Genomic DNA, 24,475 nt, shown 5'->3' with positions numbered 1-24,475 from the left:
TTTAAACTCTATATGCTTCAACGGGGATTCCATAATCTGACTGAGTTGAGTGTCATAGAGGTTTACAGCATGGAAACAAACTCTTCGGCCCAACTAGTCCATGCTGGCCCTTTTCATTTAAACCCCTAAGCTAGTCCCAATTGCCCACATTTGGCTCATATCCCTCTATATCTATCTTATCCATGTAACTGTTTAAACACATTTTAGAAGACAAGATTGTACCTGCCCATACTACTACCTCTGGCAGCTTGTTCCAGACACTCACCATCCTCTGTGTGAAAAAATTGCCCTTCTGGACACTTTTGTACCTCTCCCCTCTCACCTTAAACCTATGCCCTCTAGTTTTAGACTCCCCTACCTTTGGGAAAAGATATTGACTATTTAGCTAATTTATGCCCCTCATTACTTTATATACCTCTATAAGATCACCCCTCGACCTTCTACGCTCCAGAGAAAAAAGTCCCAGTCTATTCAACCTCTCATTACATATCAATCCATGTCCCAGTAGCACCCTAGTAAATCTTTTCTTCCCTCTTTCTAGTTTAATAATATCCTTTCTATAATAGGGTGACCAGAACTGTATATAGTATTCCAAGTGTGGAATACCAAGGTCTTGTACAATTTCAACAAGATGTCCCAACTCCTGTATTCAATATTCTGACCAATGAAACCAAGCATGTTGAATGCCTTCTTCAACATTCTGTCCACCTCTGACTCCACTATTAAAGAGCTATGAACATGTACCCTTAGATCTCTTTGTTCTGTAACTCCCCCCAGCACCCTACCATTAACTGAGTAAGTCCTACCCTGGTTCAATTTACCAAAATGCATTACTTCGCATTTGTCTAAATTAAACTCCATCTGCCATTTGTCCGCTCGCTGCCCGAATTGACCAAGATCCCATTGCAATCCGAAATAACCTTCTTCACTGTCCACTGCGCCACCAAGCTTGGTGTTATCTGCAAATTTACCACCCATGCCTTCTATATTCTCATCCAAATCATTAATATAAATGACAAGTAACAGTGAGCCCAGCACTGATCCCTGCGGCACACTGCTAGTCACAGGGCTCCAGTTTGAAAAACGACCCTCTACAACCACCCTCTGATTTCTGTCATCAAGCCAACTTTGTACCCCTTTAGCTACCTCGCCCTGGATCCTATGAGATTTAACCTTATGCAAACAATCTATCATGCGGTACCTTGTCAAAGGCTTTGCTAAAGTCCATGTAGACAACATCAACTGCACTGCCCTCATCTACCTTATTGGTTACCCCTTCAAAAAACTCAATCAAATTTGTGAAACATGATTTTCCACTCACAAAGCTATGCTGACTGTCCCTAATCAGTCCTTGCATCTCTAAATGCCTGTAGATCCTGTCTCTCAAAATACCTTCCAACAATTTAACCACCACAGATGTGAAGCACACCAGCCTGTAGTTCCCAGGTTTTTCTCTGAAGCCGTTTTTATACAGAAGTACGACATTTGCCACCCTCCAATCTTCAGGCATTTCTGTGACTATCGATGATTCAAATATCTCTGCTAGGGGACCTGCAATTTCCTCCCTGGCCTCCCACAATGTTCTGGAATACAATTCATCAGGTCCCAGGGATTTATCTACCTTGACGCATTTTAAGGCCTCCAGCATCTCCTTCTCTGTAATATGTACACTCAAGACATCACTATCTATTTCCCCAAGTTCCATGACATCCATGCTTTTCTCAACAGTAAATACTGATGAGAAATATTCATTTAGGATCTCACCCAATTCTTGTGGATCCGCACATAAATGATCTTGTTGATGCTTAAGAGGCCCTACTCTCTCCCTAGTTACTCTTTTGGCTTTATAAGAACATAAGAAATAGGAGCAGGAGTAGGCCATCTAGCCCCTCGAGCCTGCCCCGCCATTCAATAAGATCATGGCTGATCTGTCGCGGCTCAGTTCCACCTTCCCGCCCTCTCCCCATAACCCTTAATCCCCTCTCTTATCAAAAACCCATCAACCCGCGTCTTAAAAATATTTAGCGAGGTAGCCTCCACCACTTCAACGGGCAGAGAATTCCAGAGATTCACCACCCTTTGAGTGAAGAAATTCCTCCTCAACTCTGTTCTAAACCGCCCCCCCCTTTATCTTGAGGCTGTGCCCCCTAGTCCTACTGTCTTTTTTGAGCGGGAAGAGTCTCTCCACCTCTATCCTATCCATCCCGTTCATCATCTTATACGTCTCAATGAGATCTCCCCTCATTCTTCTAAACTCTAACGAGTACAAGCCTATGTATTTGTAGAAGCTCTTTGGATTCTCCTTTGCCTTATCTGCCAAAACAATCTTGTGTCCTCTTTTCTCTCTTAACTCTACTCCTACACCTCTATACTCTTCAAGGGATTCACTTGATGCCAGCTGCTTATGCATGTCATGTGCCTCCTTCTTCCTCTTGACCAGGGTCTCAACATCACGAGTCATCCAGGGTTCCCTACTTCTACCAGCCTTGCTCTTCACTCTAAGAGGAATGTGCTTACCCTGAACATTAACACACTTCTAAAAGCTTCCCACTTACCAGGCGTCCCTTTGCCTTCCCACAGGCTCCCCCAATTAACTGATTGGACTATTTTGCTGTTTCCTGCCTTGTTCACACATGCCATTGATTCATTGCAGTGGACAGTATACTGGATCTGATACTAGGTTAAAGAAAGCCCACAAAACCCTTGTGGGCAGCTGTCAGTGAGGTGAACAGTTGTTACTGTTCTTGCAGTGCTTTTGCATGACCTGGGCCATAATGTGGAATGCAATCGATATAGCACAAACAAAGAATGGACATATGAAACATGATGACTGCATTTGAGACATATATAAATTGTGTATTTCTAATCTTATCACAAAAATATTGAGTCTTAAAGGTTAAGAGTTGCAAATACTCGATCTGAAATTTGTAACAACATTTGTAAAAAAAATTTTTTCAAAATTGTGCTCTACCTGCTGCACAAGGTACAAGTTTCTCTTTGCTGGGCTCATCGCTGCTTTGTATTGAATGACGACTGTGCACAAACTCTAATTGTGACTGCAGCAGTATTACATTGTGAACTCGGAATTCTTGTGGGAGTGAGGTAATGTGGCGACATCTGTTGGAACACAAGGAGAAAATAAACATTAACTCAATGTTTTCTTTAGATGCAGAATCCTTTGCTGTGTTACTTTTATCACAGTTCAGTAGATTATATCCATAAACAACTTTTATTTTCATATGTAGAGCACATGAAACTCAGCAGTCTTTGTAAAGTACTTTAATTACATTTTATTGAACAATAAAAAAGTCTTTGTTACAACATAATGATATCTTAACCTGCATGTAGTTACGATAAAGGGGGTGATTCTCCCATTCCAACCTGCTAGATTTTTGGCGGGTTGGGCTGGGAGATTCGCACGTGTTCCCAATGCATGCTCATCTCCCACTGTTGGATATCTGGCGGTCGGGACCATGCAGGAAACAGGTGGGACCAGCAGGTAAGTACTTTAAATCTTATTTTAATGTGATTTAAATGCAATGATCGGGCACGGGACTGAATTCTCCAGGACCGATAGCATCTCCCACCCCGCCAGTACAAATTCATGCAGCGAGCTTTAGAATAGCTCCTCACTTTTGGGGAACTTGAGGGAGACCCCGCTGGAGTGAAGGGGTCTCTATGGGGTCAGGCGGGCAGGTCATGGGCACCTGGCAGTGACAGCCCGTGGCCCCAAGACACTACCCAAGGTGCAAAGTGCCCTTGCCCAGGGGACATCTTGTCACTGTCCACCAGGCATGGTGCGGGGCAGTACAGCTGTCACTCTGCAGACAGGGTCTGCCTCCTTTTTGGGCGGCTGGGGGTGGGAAGCAGCACTGCGGGCTAGCCAGTGACTGAACCGACCACAAATGGGAGACAGTTTGGGGCCACTGTGCATGCAGGATTCTTGATGCAAGTAAAGCAAAAGTTAAACCATAGATTGGCAGGCTAATGAAACATAATATGACCATGTTGTAGCTTTTAGCGCTTAATAGTTTTCACACTATTAAAAGATGTTAACTAGCTAGTTTGTTCCTGAAAACCATGCAAAAATAAAACTGCAGCAGATTTTTGTCCCAGTGATTGTCATCATTCATACTGACTGGGAAGGAATCATTGAAGTAGGGAAATTGGAACAGATTTCTGCACAAAGATTAAACTTGCGTTTACATAGCTCTATACATGACTTCAGAATATTCCAAAGTGTTTCACAGCCAATTCATTATTTTTTGAAAAGTAGTCACTGTTATAGAAGGAAATGTGCCAGCCAATTTGCATACAGCAATGTTACACAAACAATATTGAGGTACATTTTTCACAATGTTGATTGAAAGAATAAATATTGGCTGATCACTGATATAACCTCCCTTCTCATGAATAGTGTCTTACATCTACTGTAGAGGGCAGATGAGACCTTGGTTTAATAAGTTTCATAATTATAAGTTTCATAAGAAATAGGAGCAGGAGTAGGCCATCTAGCCCTTCGAGCCTGCCCCGCCATTCAATAAGATCATGGCTGATCTGTCGTGGCTCAGTTCCACATTCCCGCCCTCTCCCCATAACCCTTAATCCCCTCTCTTATCAAAAACCCATCAACCCGCGTCTTAAAACGACTGTATCTTCAACATTACAACACTCCTTAAGTAATCTCTTTTAACTTGTAATAGATGACTTCACTGTATAGAGTGTCCGATGCCAAATTTTCTATTTTGTATACATAGTGAAGTTTATGTAATTCCCAAAAAACAGAACGTGGGATAATTTGATTCCTTTTAATTTTTGAAGAAAAATATGAGTTCTACCTATCTTTTTTAACTTTTAGTCTTACAGACCTTTCACCAATACATGATTTTACGAATAAAGTTTAAAAGAAACTATCACAAAAAATCAACATGTCCTGAATGTTAACAATTCTGCAACTAATTGCGTAAATGTGAAACTTTATAAATCTCACAGTAAAGACAAAATACAGTTCTATACATTTCAGTGCATTACAAATCTGCATTCACTGCCTTTCTCTTTTTCCAATCTGAACAATGTCTTTCTGCTGCCAACAGTCAGTCATGGCACTGTTACAAAACAGATGATGTAGACAGCTCAATCACGGAATATCGGTAATGTACAATGGTTTACAGACGATAGAAAGCTTATAAAAACAATACTTTCATTAATGGTACAATTGTACGCCGAATCAAATCAATATTAAATAATGGCAGAAATCAAGAGTCTGTGTCACCACTGTGCTGAGATATCTGTATCAGCAGATTCAAGAAGAAAGTGAAGTTGAGTTAAAATTACAGTCATAGCTTTACCCACATTGTTCCTTCTTTTTGTTTAGATTTTGATTGCAAGTCTCGCCTGTGAACTGCTGCAAAGATCAATTCCAATCCCCTCCAAAACTTTATCCTGATTAATGTTTGTACCCATTAATATTTGAGAGACTCCATCACTAAGTAAAACCAGCCTAACTGTCGCCTTTTGCCCTGTTCACTTCTCAAACTACCTATTCTTCTAACAGTTTAGTTATTCCACATATTTGGCAGGATAGGAGGTGGAATTCTCTCAAACTTCATTACAATCCCTGGTTCATTATACTCCTCTTCACTTTGAAGCAGCTCAACCTTTTCCTGAGTTTCTTGGTATCTTGTGCATACAGTATACCAATGGTGGCAAGTTAAGAGGGAAAATATTTTAAATATTTTGATGCACAGTTAACAATCTTTCAACAAAGGGAAAGTAAAGCTGCTGTAGTGCAGTGAATATGGAATATTAGTCTGATTTAAAGAGGCCGTCATTTACGTTACTTTTAGCTGCGGAACTTAGGATAAAACTCTAAAGAACAGATGGCTACAAAAAAAACTACAACTTCTCATTGCCAATAATCACAGGCTGCCAAATTAAACTTGAAAGCAGCAAATTTGAGGGCAGTTTTGTGTTGTTGACTCATGTCCTCTGGGAAAGAATTGAGATGGCCAAAACAGCTCAGTTCTGGATCTTTACCAAACTCAGAGAAAAGAGACTTTCATCCATCTATTTGGTTTAGATTTGAAATAAGACAGCTAGAGAAAAAATAGTCTCCTAGACTCAAGTTACCAAGTCTCAAGAGTGATATTTACTTTTTTAATGATGGATTGTATTTCCTGTTTTACCATGACACAATACTACTACGGTTGGGATGATAGCCAAGCATGGCACATGCTCCACAGATTTGTAAAGTGAAAAGTAGATTGAATTTAGCTAACAGAATCAGATCAAAATACATTCAACATACCAGCCCTGCACACAGAGCTACAACTCGTCACATTTGACTGAATACAGCTACATTTGGAGTTAAATGCTGTCTGTACAATGATTTAATGGAGTTCAGCCCAAATAAAAAAAAACCATCCAGCAAGTGGTACAAATTGAATCATTACACCAGTTTAACAAATTTCTAATTATTTGGAGGAGACTGTATTATCACTTCTTCAGACAAGCCAAAAAAATTTTATATGTACTTTACAAAAGTAAATTATTGTTACCTATTCAGTATAGCTCTTTTCATGGCCTCCTCACTATATGGACACTGTCCCACTACAATAGAAGAGAAATACACAGGCTCTTCAAAGAAATGCATGAGAAGTGCTCCTTGGCAGCCAAGAATGTTCCAACGAGCAAGTTTATCACTACAGGACATCGATAATGTTCTGTCGCCTCTTCCTGGCTTCATCCTCAATGATCCCACGCAATGGTAATTAATTCCAGACTTAAGGGGATCTTGAAGGCCACCTGGTACACATTTAGCTCCAGTTCGGTGTATGTCGGAAACTTCAATTTGTATCTGCCTGGTTTCATCTGCATCCACTGCACCATCGTTATGAGTTACAGCAGTATCATGACTGCTAAGATGTACTGTTTTTGCAGCACAAATGTGATCATTATTGACCCTGACATCAATACTTCCTTCTACAGATGGATGACTGAGTTTTGCTTCAGGGATATTGCTGTCTCCAAATACACAGTCTCCACTCCCACGAATACTTTTTACTCTTTTTACAGAAACCCCTGTGGCACTTGTATCACATTTCCGTTTTCTGTCCTGTGTGTGCTCTTCATTATTTGATAATTGTACATCTTCAGCACTTTTATTATTTTGAACAGTGACATCTTTCCATTCACCAGTCTCCTTTGTTCTCAGTTTTGGAGAAGGTCTGATCTCATGCTCTGCTTTTGGGATAATGGAAGCATCACCACCTGCAAAAGCAACACAGAGATTTCTATTCAAATCACTTAAAAGCTTTTAACTGGCAAAATTATCTTTACAATCCTACAGGAATAATTACTTAAGAACTCAGAAACCTCCAACTAGCGTAAAAACGGGAGAGTTGCTGATCCGGTTTTCAGTTGAGTTTTCACACCCAATTTTATGAATTCAGTCTTTGAAGATACGGGCTAGATAGTGGGTGGGGCCTAATTCACCAGGTAGCCAACAGTTCAGATTGGAGCCACAATGAAGGACAAAATTATGCGCGCACAAGAAAACTGGAAAAAAAAATTAGCTCTACTAACAGAAACCCCCCAGGCCACATACAGCCTCCCCCACCACCCCCAGGAACAACGGAGACCACCCCCCCAACATTACAGACCCCTTTACCCCACCTCCACCTTGAACTCCCTTCTGCATAGTCCCCTCATCATCCACCCTGGCGCTGATAGCTGACTGACATGACCCTCTTTCTCTCTCTCCTCTGCCTCTAATTATCAGAGACACAAATCCCGCCCCACTCCATCAGCACACCTGCAAGTGCTGACTTGGCTTCCTCTCTACAGTACCAAGGCAAACTGCATTAAACTCACTAGAATGCTCTAACAGACGCATTACCCTGTCCCATATAAAGGAGCAGAAATGCAGCCTGGGATGTGGTGGCAGCATGCATTAGAGCCAGGGCATTGGCCAAGAGGACTGGGAAGCAGTGCCACAAGAAACTGAATGACCGCTTCTGGACAGCAAGGGTAAGTGTTTTACCTCATCTGGCATCTTCCCCCTGCATGACCCTCAGATCCCTCCACCCCAGCCCGTGACCCCCAAGCACCTCCCTTCTCCCACTAAAGAGTATCAGAACCCTTGCCCACTGAGGGCTCTGCAGGATTCATGCCACCAGATTTTACATGGCTCCTTCAGTCCCCACAGGAGAAGAATACCCATAATGGCCAGGAGAGGGTGAAGGCAGGGGGTGGTGTGCAAAGTTTGCAGAGGACATTCAAAGTCTGCAAAGGGATATAGATAGTTTAAGTGAGTGGGCAAGGGTCTGGCAGATGGAGTACAATGTTGGTGAATGTGAGATCATCCATTTTGGTAGGAATAACAGCAAAATGAACTATTGTTTAAATGGTAAAAAATTGCAGCATGCTGTTGTACAGTGAGATCTGGGTGTCCTTATGCATGGATCACATAATGCATGCCTGGTTTGCAGTTGCATTAGGTAATTAAGAAGGCAAATGGAATTTTGTCCTTCATTGCTACAGGGATGGAGTTTAAGAACAGAGAGTTTATGTTGCAGCTGTCTAAGGTGCTGGTGTGGCCACACCTGGAGTACCGTGTACACTTTTGATCTCCTTACTTGAAAAAGCATATAATGGCACTAGAAGGGGTGCAGAGGAGATTCACTAGGTTGATTCCAGAGTTGAGCAGGGTGGCTTATGAGGAGAGACTGAGTAGACTGGGACTATACTCATTGGAATTTAGAAGAGGGGGGATCTTACAGAAACATATACAATTATGAAGGGAATAGATAAGACAGAAACAGGGAGGTTGATTCTACTGGTGGGTGAAACCAGAACTGGGAAGCATAGCCTCAAAATAAGGGGGAGCAGATCAGGGACTGAGTTGAAGAGGAACTTCTTCATCCAAAGGGTTGTTTGTGAATTTGTGGAATTACCTCCTAGTGAAACGGTTGAGGCTACCTCGTTGAATGTTTTTAAGGCAAAGATAGATAGGTTTTTGAACAGTAAAGGGATTAAGGGTAATGGTGACAGGCAGGTAAGTGGAGCTGAATCCGTGAAAAGATCAGCCATGATCTTATTAAATGGCAGATAGATAATGCTCATCACATAAGACCACTTACCTGGCTTTCTACAAGACTAATGGGTAAAGTGAAGCACCACAAGGCGACAGACCCTGACTTATGTCAGACACATACAAAAAAAGTTCAATTTATTGCGCAATGTCTGATAGTTGGGCATTTTATCATGTGTGACACTCCCAGCTAACCATCTAATGAAGAATTAGCAAAAATCATAAGAACATAAGAACATAAGAAATAGGAGCAGGAGTAGGCCATCTAGCCCCTCGAGCCTGCCCCGCCATTCAATAAGATCATGGCTGATCTGTCGTGGCTCAGTTCCACTTTCCCGCCCTCTCCCCATAACCCTTAATCCCCTCTCTTATCAAGAACCCATCAACCTGCTTCTTAAAAATATTTAGCGAGGCAGCCTCCACCATTTCAACGGGCAGAGAATTCCAGAGATTCACCACCCTTTGAGTGAAGAAGTTCCTCCTCAACTCCGTTCTAAACCGCCTCCCCTTTATCTTGAGGCTGTGCCCCCTAGTCCTACTGTCTTTTTTGAGCGGGAAGAGTCTCTCCACCTCTATCCTATCCATCCCATTCATCATCTTATACGTCTCAATGAGATCTCCCCTCATTCTTCTAAACTCTAACGAGTACAAGCCTAGTTTATTCAGCCTCTCCTCATAGCTCGATCCCCTCAACTCCGGTATCAGCCTAGTAAACCTCCTCTGCACTCCCTCCAGGGCCAAAATATCCTTGCGCAGGTGCGGCGCCCAAAACTGCACACAGTACTCCAGCTGCGGCCTCACCAATACCCTATACAGCTGCAGCAAGACCTCCCTACTTTTATATTCAATCCCCCTCGCTATGAAGGCCAGCATCCCATTTGCCTTCCTGACCACCTGCTGCACCTGCAAGCTGGGTTTTTGCAAAATCACCCAGTATTTAATTGTAAGATTGGGACAAAAACTGATCTCCCAGTTGGGATTCCAGGATCTGACACCTGGACCTACCAAAATGCCTCCATAAGCTTCATTTTAATTATTTTGTTGATATCCGCAAGTATTCTGCTTAAACCAAGAGGCCTTTGTACTTAGCATTAGAAAATGTCAACAGTGTTCCAATGATCTGTTAACAGGTAACAGCTTTTGTGGGGTGAAATTGAGTGGGATGACAGAATTTTCAACCTCAGCTCCTGTAAAATTACATAGTCAACAGCAAACTAGATTTAATGGCAACACCAAACAAGTGTCTGGATGACTGAATCACTGAAGTGGAATCACTGTGCAACCAGTTAACAAATGGTGAAATGAGTTGCATGTTTATGTAGAAAAGCACATTTGTTTCAAATATCCAAATCCTTTCCACAAGACTGCTCAAATTTAAATAATCACAAGATGTCAGATTAATTAGATTTACTCACATGGCGTGTGACTCATAAAAAACACAAAGGAGATGCCTGGCTTCAGACTCCATTTTCCTTTTTGTCTGCTTGCAGCCAGGATGCTATCTTTCTCTTTAAATGCCTCTTTTAGTTGATAATACAAATACCTGCAGTACAGGAAAAGAAAGAGAAATGAATAGCAAATGACAAATGTAACAAATAAATTCACTTTTACTTACCCTTATACATGCTTAACATCTGATATGAGTATGTGGCCAATGAATGTTACCTTTTATTGCAAAGAGAATTGAATACAAAAGTAGGGAGTTTATGCTTCAGTTAGACATGGCACTGAAGCGACAACATCTGGAGTACCGTGTACAGTATTGATCTCCTTATTTAAGAAAAAACGTATATGCATTAGCAGCTCAGAGAAGATTTGCCAGATTAATAACTGGGTTGTCTTATAAGGAAAGGGTACACAGGCTAGTTTTTTTTATCCCCTGTAGTTTAGAAGGGTAAGAGGCTACTTCATTGAATTATTTAAAATCCTGAGGGGTCTTGGCAGCGTGAATGTGGAAAGGATGTTTCTTCTTGTGGGAGAATCTAAAACTAGTGGTCACTGTTTAAAAATAAGGAGTGTCCCTTATGAGACAGAGATGAAGAACATTTTTGCCTCCAGAGGGTTATGAGATTTTGGAATTCTCTTCCTTAAAAGATGTTAAAGCAGAATCTTTGAATATCTTTAAGATGTAAATAAATATGTTGTTTGTAAGCAAGGGCGTGAAAGGTCATCAGGAGCAGGCAGTTGGGGTTAAAATTAGATTAGCCACAATTTTATTGAATGGTTAAGCAGACTCAAGAGGCCAAGTGCTCTATTCCTGCTCCTAATTTGTATTTTTGTATGTTCTAGATAAATTCTACAGCATTCACCACATGCGTTCAAAAGGCCTTCTAACAGAGTGGGTTACCAGTTAGGATTATGTATCCTGATGGGCATCATTTAGATAAAAATTTAGTATTTTTGAAGACAAATTAAGAGCAAGTTCATTTGGATACAGGAAACAATCTGATTAAAAGGTATCTCCTCTAGATGTATTCTCCTGTAATAGGTATATTCAATCATGCAGTTTAATAAAATTATAAGTAGAATAACTTACGAAGAACTCAGTACTCTGATTTTTTTTTTAATTAAATAACCAGAACTCTGGTTATTTTATGGACACTCTGTAACTAGAAATCTCACCTCAGGAACCCACGTCGAGCAGTCACCTCAGCATGGCTGTCATTAACTACATTACCTAAAAAAAATGCAGAAAATACGAAACAATGTGGAGGAACAAGTTAAAGTTTATTAGTGTCACTGCAATAAAGTTACTGTGAAAATCTCCTACTGTGCTGCAATGCAGCAAAAATCAGTATATTTTTATATTTAAAAAATCAGTTTTGGATGCTATGTTTAACCTTTGGATATGTTACCATCGAGTCTGAGCCAAATGGTCAGAATTTATTGCTTGGTCCGAATTGGTTGGAGTTAAAAATGTGCTTGGCAAATGCAATGATATCTAAATAGAATTATCATTAAACACCAATTGCTTCTGCCTTACCTTCCATTACAATTTCAGAGCATAATCGACTACTCACTCATTGGCCTCCCATTCTACACTTGTAGAATCATATATATCCTACAATGTAGGAAGTCATTTAGACCACTGAGTTTGCAACAACATCAATTCTACCCAGGCCCTATCCCTGTTACCCCACGTATTTACCCTGCTAATCCCCATGATACTCAGGAGCAATTTAGCACGGCCAGTCAACATAACTCGCACATAAGAACATAAGAACATAAGAAATAGGAGCAGGAGTAGGCCATCTAGCCCTTCGAGCCTGCCCCGCCATTCAATAAGATCATGGCTGATCTGTTGTGGCTCAGTTCCACTTTCCCGCCCTCTCCCCATAACCCTTAATCCCCTCTCTTATCAAGAACCCATCAACCCGCTTCTTAAAAATATTTAGCGAGGTAGCCTCCACCACTTCAACGGGCAGAGAATTCCAGAGATTCACCACCCTTTGAGTGAAGAAGTTCCTCCTCAACTCCGTTCTAAACCGCCTCCCCTTTATCTTCTTTGGACTGTGGAAGGAAACCAGAGCACCCGAGGAAACCCACACAGACATGGGGCAAAAGTGCAAACTCCACATAGACAGTGACCCTAGGCCAGAACTGAACCCGGGTCCCTGGCACTGTGAGGCCTCAGTGCTAACCACCATGCCACCCGGTCCTCCTTCGCCTTTTATCGGATTTGCTACTCCTTGTCATTCCAGTAGCAAGACTGCTTTGGGCTATTGCACCTGGGCTCTTTTAGAGAAGGGGAGAAGGAAGTATGATTGGTACTGTTCTTATATTTAATGGCATTGCAGTTGGTGTGGGAGCCTCTCACAAACACTTACATAAATGATAGTAACATTCACGAGGCGTCGAATCCCAGGAGATTCGCCTCCAAATTACTGTTAAGCAGGGCTTCCTAATAGTTGAGAGTGCCCCATTGCCATATGAACGCACTTTGTAACCTGATATCTTCAAAAAACAACAGATTCAAATGCCAAATGAAGTAACAGTAAAGTAGTAAATATGTGAAGTCTTAAAGCATTTGTTCACACCTCATAATTAACTGACATTGCAAAAGGCTGGAGTTAGCTCCAGAAAACTCCATAATCTTTTTCTACTTAGCATGCTATTTTTGGATATTCATGACACAGTCTGCCATAACTTCAATACACTCAAACATGTTTTTGGTGTTTTCGTCCTGCAGTGAAATCACAGTGCATCCCTACTGCCTTTGCAGCATTGACTAGGAAACCCAGCTGGTGAGCGACTGGACATTCAGGGCTTAGCCATGGTGTAGAGAGCCAAGAACAGTTTCAAAAAATGCATTAAAAATGTTGAAGATCAACTAGGTGGTATTGTTAGCCTCATAGGTAATGTCTTGACATTCACAAAACAATGTGGCTTCTTGGACTTTCCTGTCACAGGAAGTGGGAACTTTTGGTGCCGTTCATGCTGGTGTAGACCATAGTAGTGACACATTCCTTGTCCACTTTCCACCATTACATATTTCACCTTCAAACATCAAAGAGTATTCTGGGAAAATATAGTTAGTTTAATCCACATTAAGAATGTCTCTCGATGACCGCTGTACTCTCACTGTCTAAGTGTGCAGAAGACAGTGCCATGCCTGGATTTGAATTGGTCCAGCCATCCATCATTCATGTGGTCCAATTTCTTTGCTAGGGCAACACCCTTTTCTGCAGGACTGAACCAGAGATGGAAATGTTCTCTGATTAGCAGAGCTTCAATGTTGGGAAAGGCATTATATGCATCTTCTTCCATGCTGGAAAAAGTGCCGGTTTGTCAAAGTGTTTCAAGACGTTTGTCTTGTGTTCCATAATGGTGATCAAACTCAATGCGGAACCTCCCATCCCTTTGCAAATTCTGCTATCAACTTCACACCACATTTTTCCACTTGCTGCACCAACCTCACCTTCTCCTTAATCTGCAACATTCTTAACAGGTTCAACCATACTTGATGGTTTAGTGCATCCTTTCACAGGGAGATCTCGATGTCAAATGATGGCTTGCCCAGTACAACAGGATTTTGTATATTTGTATGATCTAACTTCATTCTGGTCAGTGCAGTCACATGACAAGCTTAGACAAATTCAGAAAATCCGGAGTTACTAGTGTGGAAGTTCAGCTTATCACAGGCACCATTCTATATGATTCTCTATTCTGCTGTAGAGAATGGTTGGCTTCAACATAACTGAATTTCTTATCATTTGAGATTGACATGCAATTTCGCTGTAAAAGGCATACTTGGCATGGCAGGCAAGCAAGAATAATTTATCTTTTAAAAGATAAACCCTCAAGGAAATTACACTCCATTTAGATTCCAGTAAGTGTTGAGGTCTTGGCTTGCATATAGATTGATTAACATGCTCTGCCAGCATTTGTTCAGCATCCTAAAATCCCATAAAATGTAAAAAAGTAGAAGCTTTTCCCTCGAGGGCTTTGCTGAAACTTCCACAGCCCAAATCCTGCATTGCAGAAATTTCCACTTCATCCATCACTCCATGCTGGTTAACTTCCACTGGCTTCCACTATCCAACTGAGTTGAATTCAAAACCTTTTTATTGGTTGCATTAATTTGTTATATAAATTAGGGTGGAGAATGTGCCAGTTGTCAAACTGTTCCAAGATGTTGGTCTTGTGTTTCATAATGGTGGATTAACTCAATGGTGAAATCTCCCACTTCTTTGCAATGTCCACGTTCTACCTGGTGCCATGGTTCTCCACTTGCTGCACACAACTTCATCTTATCTCCAATAACTCCACCTTAATTCTACAATCTCCCCTTGCCTTTCTGCTCCTAGCATCTCTCACTTGGTGATAAATCTTCTAGTATTCAAGAACACCTGATGTAGAGATCTATATTCTTGTTCCTTCCTTTCCCACCTTTAAAAGGGTTCTTAAATTTGACCATATATCTAATTCTTTACTATACAAAAGAGCTTTGGAATGTCTTCTCAACATCTGGGTATTGTTCAACACTTCCTATAAAAGATGTCATTGAAATTAACTTTGCTAAAGAATATTGTATATATAGCTCAACTAAAACAAAGAAAAATGAGTTTTGTTCCCTATCACCCCTCTGCTCACTGACCCACATTGGCTTCCAGTCAAGCAATGCCTTGATTTCAAAATTCTCATCCTTGTTTTCATCATTGGTGGTCATGCCTTCAATTCCTTGTCCCCTAGTTCTGAAATGTTTTCTGTACACCTCTCTGTTTTCCTTCTTTAAGAAACTCCTTAAAACCTATCTTGGGAACCAAGTTTTTGACCATCTGACCGAATTCTCCTCATGTGGCTTGGTGTAATATTTTGGTTTATAATGCTCCTGTGAAGCACCTTGGAACAATTCATTGCACTAAAAGCATTATATAAATAAAAGGTTTTGTGTAATTTTTAAAAATATGTTTTGCATTAATAACAAGTGAAAACCATCACTGTCATCAAATGGAAAACTTAAGTTTTAAACTGCAAATCAAAAATTAAAATGGAAATTGCTCTTTCTGCATTGTTTTGAGTACCTAGCTTCTGTGTATCTGTAAACAAGATTCAGAACATTACACAGTGTACATAAAAATGATTTTGTCACATACAATTTCTTGCTATCCAAAGAGGCAAGAGCACATGGTGGGCAACCACACTGGCAATTTACCATTACCAAAGTTAATTCTTAGACTTGGGCTATCCTAACAAAAGTATGTCAGATAAAGAGACACATTTCACTCCCTAAGAGATCTAGTCTGCTTGTGAAAAAAGTCATCAAGACTTTTACACAAAAAAATGTTTGAAGAAAGCCTCATCTCTTAGCAATCAGAAATCTGAAATTATCTCTGGAAAAACTCTGGGATAATTGAAGCTTTCAAAAGGGTAGGGAACATAAGAAATAGGAGCAGGAGTAGGCCATCCAGTCCTTCGAGCCTGCCCCACCATTCAATAAGATCATGGCTGATCTGAAGTGGCTCAGTTTCACTTTCCCGCTTTCTCCCCATAACCCTTAATTCCCTTGCCTACCAAAAACCTATCTACCCATGTCTTAAATATATTTAGCGAGGAAGCCTCAACCACTTCAACGGGCAGAGAATTCCAGAGATTCACCATCCTTTGAGTGAAGAAATTCCTCCTCAACTCCGTTCTAAACTGCTCCCCCCCCTTATCTTGAGGCTGTGCCCTCTAGTCCCGTTGTCCTTTCCGAGCGGGAAGAATCTCTCTACCTCTACCCTATCCAGCCCCTTCATTATCTTATACGTTTCTATAAGAAACCCCCTCATCCTTCTAAACTCCAACGAGTACAGACCCAGTCTATTCAGTCTCTCTTCATAGGCCAACCCCCTCATCTCCGGTATCAGCTTAGTGAACCTCCTCTGCACTCCCTCCAAGGCCAATATATCCTTGCGCAAGTGCGGCGACCAAAACTGCACACAGTACTCCAGCTGCGGCCTCACCAGTGCCCTGTACAGTTGCAGCAAGACCTCCCTGCTTTTATATTCTATCCCCCTCGCTATAAAGGCCAGCATCCCATTCGCCTTCTTGATCACCTGCTGCACCTGCAGACTGGGTTTTGCAACTCATGCACAAGGACCCCCAGGTCCCTCTGCACCGTAGCATGCTGCAGCTTTTCGCCCTTTAAATAGTAATCCCTCCTACTATTATTCCTGCCAAAGTGGATAACCTCACACTTGCTAACATTGTACTGCATCTGTCAGGTCCTCACCCACTCGCTCAGCCTATCCAGATCCCTCTGCAGACTTTCCACACCCTCCGCACAATTTGCTTTTCCACTCATCTTTGTGTCATCAGCAAATTTCGACACCCTACACTCAGCCCCCTCCTCCAGATCATCTATATAAATGGTAAATAGCTGAGGCCCCAGCACCGATCCCTGCGGCACTCCACTAGTTACCAACCGCCAATCAGAATAGCACCCATTGATACCAACTCTCTGCCTCCTATTAGGCAACCAATCCTCTATCCATGCTAACACCTTACCCCCAACTCCATGCCCCCTAACCTTCTGAAGCAATCTTTTGTGCGTCACCTTATCAAACGCCTTCTGAAAAATCGAGAAACACCACATCCACCGGTTCCCCTCTGTCTACCGCACTAGTCACATCCTCATAGAAATCCAATAAATTTGTCAAACACAACTTCCCCTTAACGAATCCGTACTGCGTCTGCTCTATCAAACCATTCTTTTCTAGGTGCCTCGTTATTTCTTCTTTGATGACGGATTCAAGCATTTTTCCAACTACAGACGTTAAACTGACTGGCCTATAATTCTCTGCCTTTTGCCTGCTACCTTTTTTAAACAGCAGTGTAACATTAGCCGTTTTCCAATCACTTCTCCGGAATCCAGCGAAGTTTGATAAATAATCACTAAGGCGTCTACTATCACCTCTGCCATTTCTTTCAGAACCCTGGGATGCATTCCATCCGGTCCTTGGGACTCGTCCACCATCAGTCCCAATAGTCGATCAAGCACTACCTCTCTAGTGACAGTAATCGCATTCAGGTCCTCAACTCCTACCATCCCTCTACCTTTAATACCCGGCAAACTATTCACGTCCCCCTCCGTGAAGACCGAGGCAAAAAACTTATTTAAGGCCTCAGCCATTTCCTCATCTCCCACCACTAAATCCCCCCTCTCATCCTCTAAGGGTCCAACATTCACTCTAGCCAGCCTCCTCCTCTTTATATATTTGTAAAAAGGGTACCATGGCATATGAAACAAAGGTTGCGAGCTAAGTTACAGATCACAACGCTCTGATTCATTGGCAGAACAACCGACTTTCTCTTCTCCCTATTTTTCTTTGTTCCTAACCATTCCTATGAAAATTGGAGAGTGATTTCTTAAAAATTAGACCTTGTTAGCATATGAAAACAATAGATCACCATTTCATTATCCTTCAGCACAAGTAAATTTCAGCTATGAAATGTAAGCATGTGAGTAAAATTATGATTTAACTTCAGGATACTACAATAAGTGTGGAAAATGTCACTGATGTATAAAAAATAACTTAGTAATGAAACACTATTTTTACACTGTGACAAACAAGAGTACTGTTTAAATGTTGTTACAAAGAGACGAACCATAATATTGTTGATTCATCATCATTAATACATACCATCTTTGCTCATTTTTATCTGTCCAATGCATTTTGATCCAGTTCCCATTGCAACAACTTCCAGGGCCACTGCAAAAAACACAGGTTCTTATAGCATCTCATATGCCCAAACATTAAAGTGTGTGCTCAACAAAAAAGATTAGCACTAATGTCAATCATACGCTATAAAGTGATGGGATAATACACTAGCTCTGTGAATGCCATATGCAAATGTCACTGCTGCAAGACAATTAAACCTGGCATTAGCATTCTTTCATCTCATCTGCAAAACATTTTTTCCTTATTATAAGCTCATGTAAGGACCACCCACCATGTACAAGTCTAAGGCAGCAAATCTCACCATGCTCTTTGCAATCATGGGGACACTGAATGCCCTCACCTGATGTTCAACCATGGGCACTCATAAGGAGGACCAGCAAAAAGAAACAAGGAATGCTGTCTGTTTAACCCCATACAAACCCAGTAGTATATTATGATCAAAAACAGAAAATGCTGGAAAATCTCAGCAAGTCTGACAACATCTGTGGAGAGAGAATAGAACCAATGTTTCAAGTCTGGATGACCCTTCGTCAGAGCTAACAAAGTGCCATCCAAACTGAGAATGTTGGCTCTATTCTCTCTTCACAGATACTGTCAGATCTGCTGAGATTTTTCAGCATTTTCTGTTTTTGTTTCCACATTATTTTCTTGTACATTATGATCAGTTCAGCTGGGATTAACAAACTCACCACACACTGGTGAAGAAAACTGCGCTTTGCTGATTGGTATGGTTCAGGACCATATGAGATGTTACACCTGGACATCTGTACTTTTAAAGAAAAACACTAAACTAGAAGTTCCATGGGTTCCAGTACTGAAATTCATGAGCTTTACATCAAACAAATTAATAAATTATTCAAAATTGTCAACATTATCTATTAGTTTCTGTTAATTGCCAGTCAGGCTGCAATGAGCAGCAGCATACAATAGCTAAATAAACTACTGTCAATAAAATTAATTTAGACAATTCCACCATAGTTTAGAGTAGCTGCAATTCCAAAACACAAAAATGATGAATAAAGTGGCAGTGTCAAACAGCTTAGAACAATGGTTGCTACATGAAACTAGATCATGTCTTCCTAGCGCAGCCAGGATTTGAAGGCTGTGGTTATGGTACACAAGAAGAGTGGAAAACAATTTTCTGCTGCTAATCTGAAGTTCTTAATCATAACACTCAACATATTTAGGCTGAAATATCTCCCATTGTTAATTTTATTAAAAAAATGGCTGATGGTTTAAATAGAATTTCCTTTTTTGTACCCTTTCCAAATATAAAAATGTATTCCATGCTCCATGACCCAATTCTTTAATGTTGTTCAGCAGGAAAAATTACTGAAATACAAAATAATTAATTGTTTTGAACCTCCAGCCAAGTGCATTGAATCAGGTGTAGGGATTCCAAATATGATAGCTTTATTCGGATGCCGCGCTCGAGTCAATTCACATTATCGACTTCTTCTAGTAGTGCACAAAGAGATGATTTGAATTCAGAGCATTTAGCAAATAGTGGCTTTGTTCCCCTTTCCAATCATATGTCAAGAAACTGATGAAACGTGACAGTGGGACATCATTGAAATCAGCACTTTCAGTCAGAATTCCAAAAATAATTAGCTTATTCTATTAGCTTATCAGCTTTCCTATGGGACCAGTCAAAACTACGGTTTAAAATATGCTTGTTAGAATCATGTGCTACGATAAGCAACAGTATCTCCTGCTTCCTTACCATCATTTCTCTCACTATTAGAACATGATTTTGAGCTTAGCTTTCCCTCAACTTTTACCACTGCTGCAAGTAGTGTCCATTCCCGTCGAAAATCTGGCAGACCCGTCTTTGGTAGCTTGGTAGAATAGTGTTTATAGCAAAGACTGGCAATTTCATCTGCTGACCACATTGCGGGAATCCTTAAGGAGAAACAGGGAGGATATTAATGTTACAGGAACACTATAGATTCGGCTGAATAATACTTCATAAAATTAATAAACATTTATTTTTCCTTATAGTAGCATGGGTTATTCATGTAATAAACCGTATTACCCCTCTGAACTGCAATATTTCTAAAGCAAAGAAATATTAGAAGGAATAACTGAAAACTTAGTCCAAAAGCTAAGGCTTTGGTAAGTTTATTAGGGCTTCAAATAAAAGTAAACTGCATTCAGTAATAGAGAAGCCTTAATCAAAAACCTAAAAATGCAAGATTAAATGTAAAGATTTAGATAGGAAGTAGGACAAGCTGCTTCATACAAATTGAGTGTCCGTGGACTGGTACTGGTATTGACGTACACCCTGAAAATTCAAGATCAGGTTGGATACATGAAAAAGGAATTAAGGAATATGGGAACATGGCATGTAAATATGAGTTAAACAACTTGTTTATAATCAGGCTGATTAGGCCAAAGGCCAGTTCGCATGTCAGAATTTTTATGCATACCTAATAAAGAAATGGTAGAAAGGAGTAGTGAGGGAACTTCAGCAAGTAAGATCAATCTTCTTCAATGGTAAGCAAAGAGCCAGAGTCAGTGAACTTTGGGGTGAAGAAAAGAATACAAACTTACAAGATATCACAGAAATAAAGTTGAAGATTTAAAATTTAAGGTGTTAGTAGACTGGGAACTAATGCAGGCGAGAGAGGATGGCGATGATGGGTGAGTGGGATGAAGTACAAAACAGAATGTAATTGCAAATTAAAACATAGGCTGCTGGCAATGTAAGCACCAGAAAAATCAAGCCAAGAGTTACAAAACCACAGATCAGTATTTCAGAGTTATCAGAGCTGAGGTAGAGGATTGAAATGTGTGCTCTTGATCATGGATATGGAGTTTGAAACAATATTTTGGATCAGAACACCAAGGTCTCAAAACATGGATATCCTACTTACAATTTTGTACATTATTACTGTTTTTATAATTACATCTTAAAGGAAGAGAGGTAGAGAAACAAAGGGGCTGAGGAGAGAAGTCCAGAGCTTAGAGTCTAGGCAGCTCAGGAGTGGAACAAATAAAATTGTGGATGTTCACGACACCAGAGTGAGAGGAATGCTGTGATCTTGGAGGGTTGTAAGGCTGGCAGAGGTTACAGAAGTGGCACAGAGGTTAGCATTGCTGTCTCACAGTGCCTGGGACCTGGGTTCAATTCCTGGTTTAGGTTACTGGCTGTTTGAAGTTTGCACTTTCTCTCTGTGTCTGTGTGGGTTTCCTCCAGGTGCTCTGGTTTCCTCCCACAGTCCAAAGATGTGAAGGTTAGGTGGATTGGCCATGCTAAATTCTCCTTCAGTGTACCCGAACTGGCGTCGGAGTGTGGCAACTGGGGAATTTTCACAGTAACTTTATTGCAGTGTGAATGTAAGCCTACTTGTGACTAATAAATAAACTTTTACTTTAAAGAGATAGGGGCAACATGGAGGGATTTGAAAACAAAGGTGAGAATTTAAAAATTGACATATTGCCAGCCACGGAGCCAATGTATGTTACTGAACACATGGCTGATTGGCGAATGGAACTTGGTATGAGTTAGAACACATGCAGCAGTTTTGGATGAGTTCAAATTTATGGACAGTCAAGGTTGGGATTCTGGCCAAGAGAATGGTGAAATAGTTAAATGTAACTGGGTGTTTCAGTGGGGAATGGGCTGAGACGGCAGAGTCATGAAATGAAAGTAGGCAGTCGAGTGCGCAGTTTTGTAGACGGAAACACATCTCTGCATTAAATTTAACACCAAGGTTGCAGACTGTCTGCTTCAGCCTTAGGCAGCTGCTGCAGAAGGATGGAATTGATGGCTTGGAGACATTGCGATGTCTCAACTATTAGAATCCTTCAGTTTGGAACTTTTGGATGCAGTCAGTCATAAAGTAATCAGTCTGAACCATTGTGCAAGTTTACTTCAGGTCAATTTTTATTCAAAATAAAAGGCACTTTCTTATCTAGACAGTGGCTTATTCAAGCAAAGCCATTTGGCATAGCCTCAAAACAACACTGTGTGTTTACTACACAGATTCATTCCTCCATCTCATGAAAGTATGGTTAGTGCAAACACTATTGGTATGGCATGAAGCCACAATATGATCTACATAACTTATCCTCAAGTAACAGATGTCAACATGAAGACTCAAAATCATTCCACTGTTGGAGCAATCCTAGTCACTACCAGAACCTGAAATTTATTTTTATGGTTTACACTTCTGGTGAAGTGTAATGTGTGCAGAAAGGTTTCATGACACAGTATGTAGATAGGCCAACAAGAGGTGAGGCTACATTGGATTTGGTACTGGGTAATGAACCAGACCAGGTGTTAGACTTGGAGGTAGGTGAGCACTTTGGTGATAGTGACCACAATTCGGTTATGTTTACCTTAGTGATGGAAAGGGATAGGCAAATACCAAAGGCCAGAAGTTATAGCTGGGGGAAAGGTAATTATGAAGCTATCAGGCGAGATTTGGGATACATAGGGTGGAATAGGAAATTGCAGGGGCTGGGAACATCTGAAATGTGGAGCTTATTCAAGGAGCAGCTACTGCGAGTCCTTGATAAATATGTACCTGTCAGGCAGGGAGGAAGTGGTCGAGCGAGGGAACCGTGGTGTACTAAGGAAGTTGAATCTCTGGTGAAGAGGAAGAAGGAGGCTTATGTAAAGATGAGACATGAAGGCTCAGTTAGGGCACTGGAGGGTTATAAATTAGCCAGGAAGGAGCTAAAGAGAGAGTTAAGAAGAGCTAGAAGAGGACATGAGAAGACTTTGGCGGATAAGGTCAAGTAAAATCCTAAAGCTTTCTACAGGTATGTCAAGAATAAAAGATTGGTTAGGGCAAGATTAGGGCCAGTCAGAGACAGCAGTGGGAAGTTGTGCGTGGAGCCTGAACAGATTGCAGAGGCACTGAATGAGTATTTTTCGTCAGTATTCATGCAGGAGAAAATCAGTGTAGTCGAGGAGAATACTGCGATACCAGGTAGTAGACTAGACGGGATTGAGGTACGTAAGGAGGTGGTGTTGGCAGTTCTTGAGAGTAGGAAAATAGATAAGTCCCCTGGGCCGGATGGGATTTACCCTAGGATTCTCTGGGAGGCTAGGGAGGAGATTGCAGAGCCTTTGGCTTTGATCTTCATGTCGTTATTGGCTTCAGGTATAGTACCGGAAGACTGGAGGATAGTAAATGTTGTCCCCTTGTTCAAGAAGGGGTGTAGAAACCATCCTGGGAATTATAGACCAGTGAGCCTAACTTCTGTTGTGGGCAAAGTTTTGGAAAGAATTATAAGGGATAGGATTTATAATCATCTAGAGGGAAATAAATTGATTAGTGATAGTCAACACGGTTTTGTGAAGGGTAGGTCGTGCCTCACAAACTTTATCAAGTTTTTTAAAAAGGTGACCAAAGAGATGGATAAGGGTAAGGCAGTTGACGTGGTGTATATGGATTTTAGCAAAGCGTTTGATAAGGTTCCCCATGGTAGGATATTGCCGAAAATGCAGATGCACGGGATTGAGGGTGATTTAGCAGTTTGGATCAGGAATTGGCTAGCTGATAGGGTGGTGGTTGATGGGAAATATTCAAGCTGGAGTTCAGTTACAAGTGGTGTGCCTCAAGGATCTGTTTTGGGGCCACTGCTGTTTGTCATTTTTATAAATGACCTAGATGAGGGTGTAGAAGGATGGATTAGTAAATTTGCTGACGACACCAAAGTTGGAGGAGTTGTAGACAGCGAGGATGGATGTTACACTTTGCAGAGGGACATAGATAAGCTGCAGAGCTGGGCTGAGAGGTGGCAGATGGAGTTTAATGCGGAAAAGTGTAAGGTGATTCACTTTGGCAAGAGTAACAGGAGTACAGAATATAGGGCTAATGGAAGGACTCTTAGTAGTGTTGATGAGCAGAGAGATCTCAGGGTACATGTGCACAGCTCCCTGAAAGTTGGCACCCAGGTTGATAAGGTTGTTTAGAAGGCGTACGGTGTGTTAGCTTTTATTGGTAGAGGGATTGAATTTCAGAGCCATGAGGTCATGTTACTACTGTACAAAACTCTGGTGTGGCCGCACTTGGAGTATTGCATACAGTTCTGGTCGCCACATTATAAGAAAGATGTGGAGGCATTCGAAAGGGTGCAGAGGAGGTTTACCAGGATGTTGCCTGGTATGGTGGGAAGGTCTTATGAGGAAAGGCTGAGAGACTTGAGGTTATTTTCATTGGAGAAGAAGGTTACGAGGTGACCTAATTGAGGCATACAAGATGAT

At 41.2% G+C, this 24,475-nt stretch overlaps 1 protein-coding gene across 5 annotated transcripts in view; it reads right to left on the bottom strand.

Moving 5' to 3' along the window:
• The window catches only part of adat1 (adenosine deaminase tRNA specific 1), a 39,197-nt gene extending 15,502 nt beyond the window's left edge, over nucleotides 1–23,695 (bottom strand). The window contains exons 1-7 of one of the 5 annotated variants that reach the window (XM_080186810.1): nucleotides 23,294–23,695; nucleotides 19,979–20,157; nucleotides 18,217–18,285; nucleotides 11,714–11,768; nucleotides 10,507–10,634; nucleotides 6,558–7,269; nucleotides 2,972–3,117 (exon numbers count right to left, since the gene is read on the bottom strand). In XM_080186810.1, the coding sequence (XP_080042936.1) occupies nucleotides 2,972–3,117; nucleotides 6,558–7,269; nucleotides 10,507–10,634; nucleotides 11,714–11,768; nucleotides 18,217–18,285; nucleotides 19,979–20,157; nucleotides 23,294–23,352 (1,348 nt within the window). In that variant the 5' untranslated portion in view covers nucleotides 23,353–23,695. The other 4 variants (XM_080186808.1, XM_080186811.1, XM_080186812.1 and 1 more) reach the window with 4 other exon arrangements.
• Between the last annotated feature and the right edge of the window lie 780 nt (nucleotides 23,696–24,475).

Source organism: Carcharhinus amblyrhynchos, chromosome 4 (genome assembly GCF_965287045.1).
Source record: "Carcharhinus amblyrhynchos chromosome 4, sCarAmb.v2.hapA, whole genome shotgun sequence".
Classification (NCBI taxonomy): Eukaryota; Metazoa; Chordata; class Chondrichthyes; order Carcharhiniformes; family Carcharhinidae; genus Carcharhinus; species Carcharhinus amblyrhynchos.
This window is presented reverse-complemented; position numbering and strand designations above follow the sequence as displayed.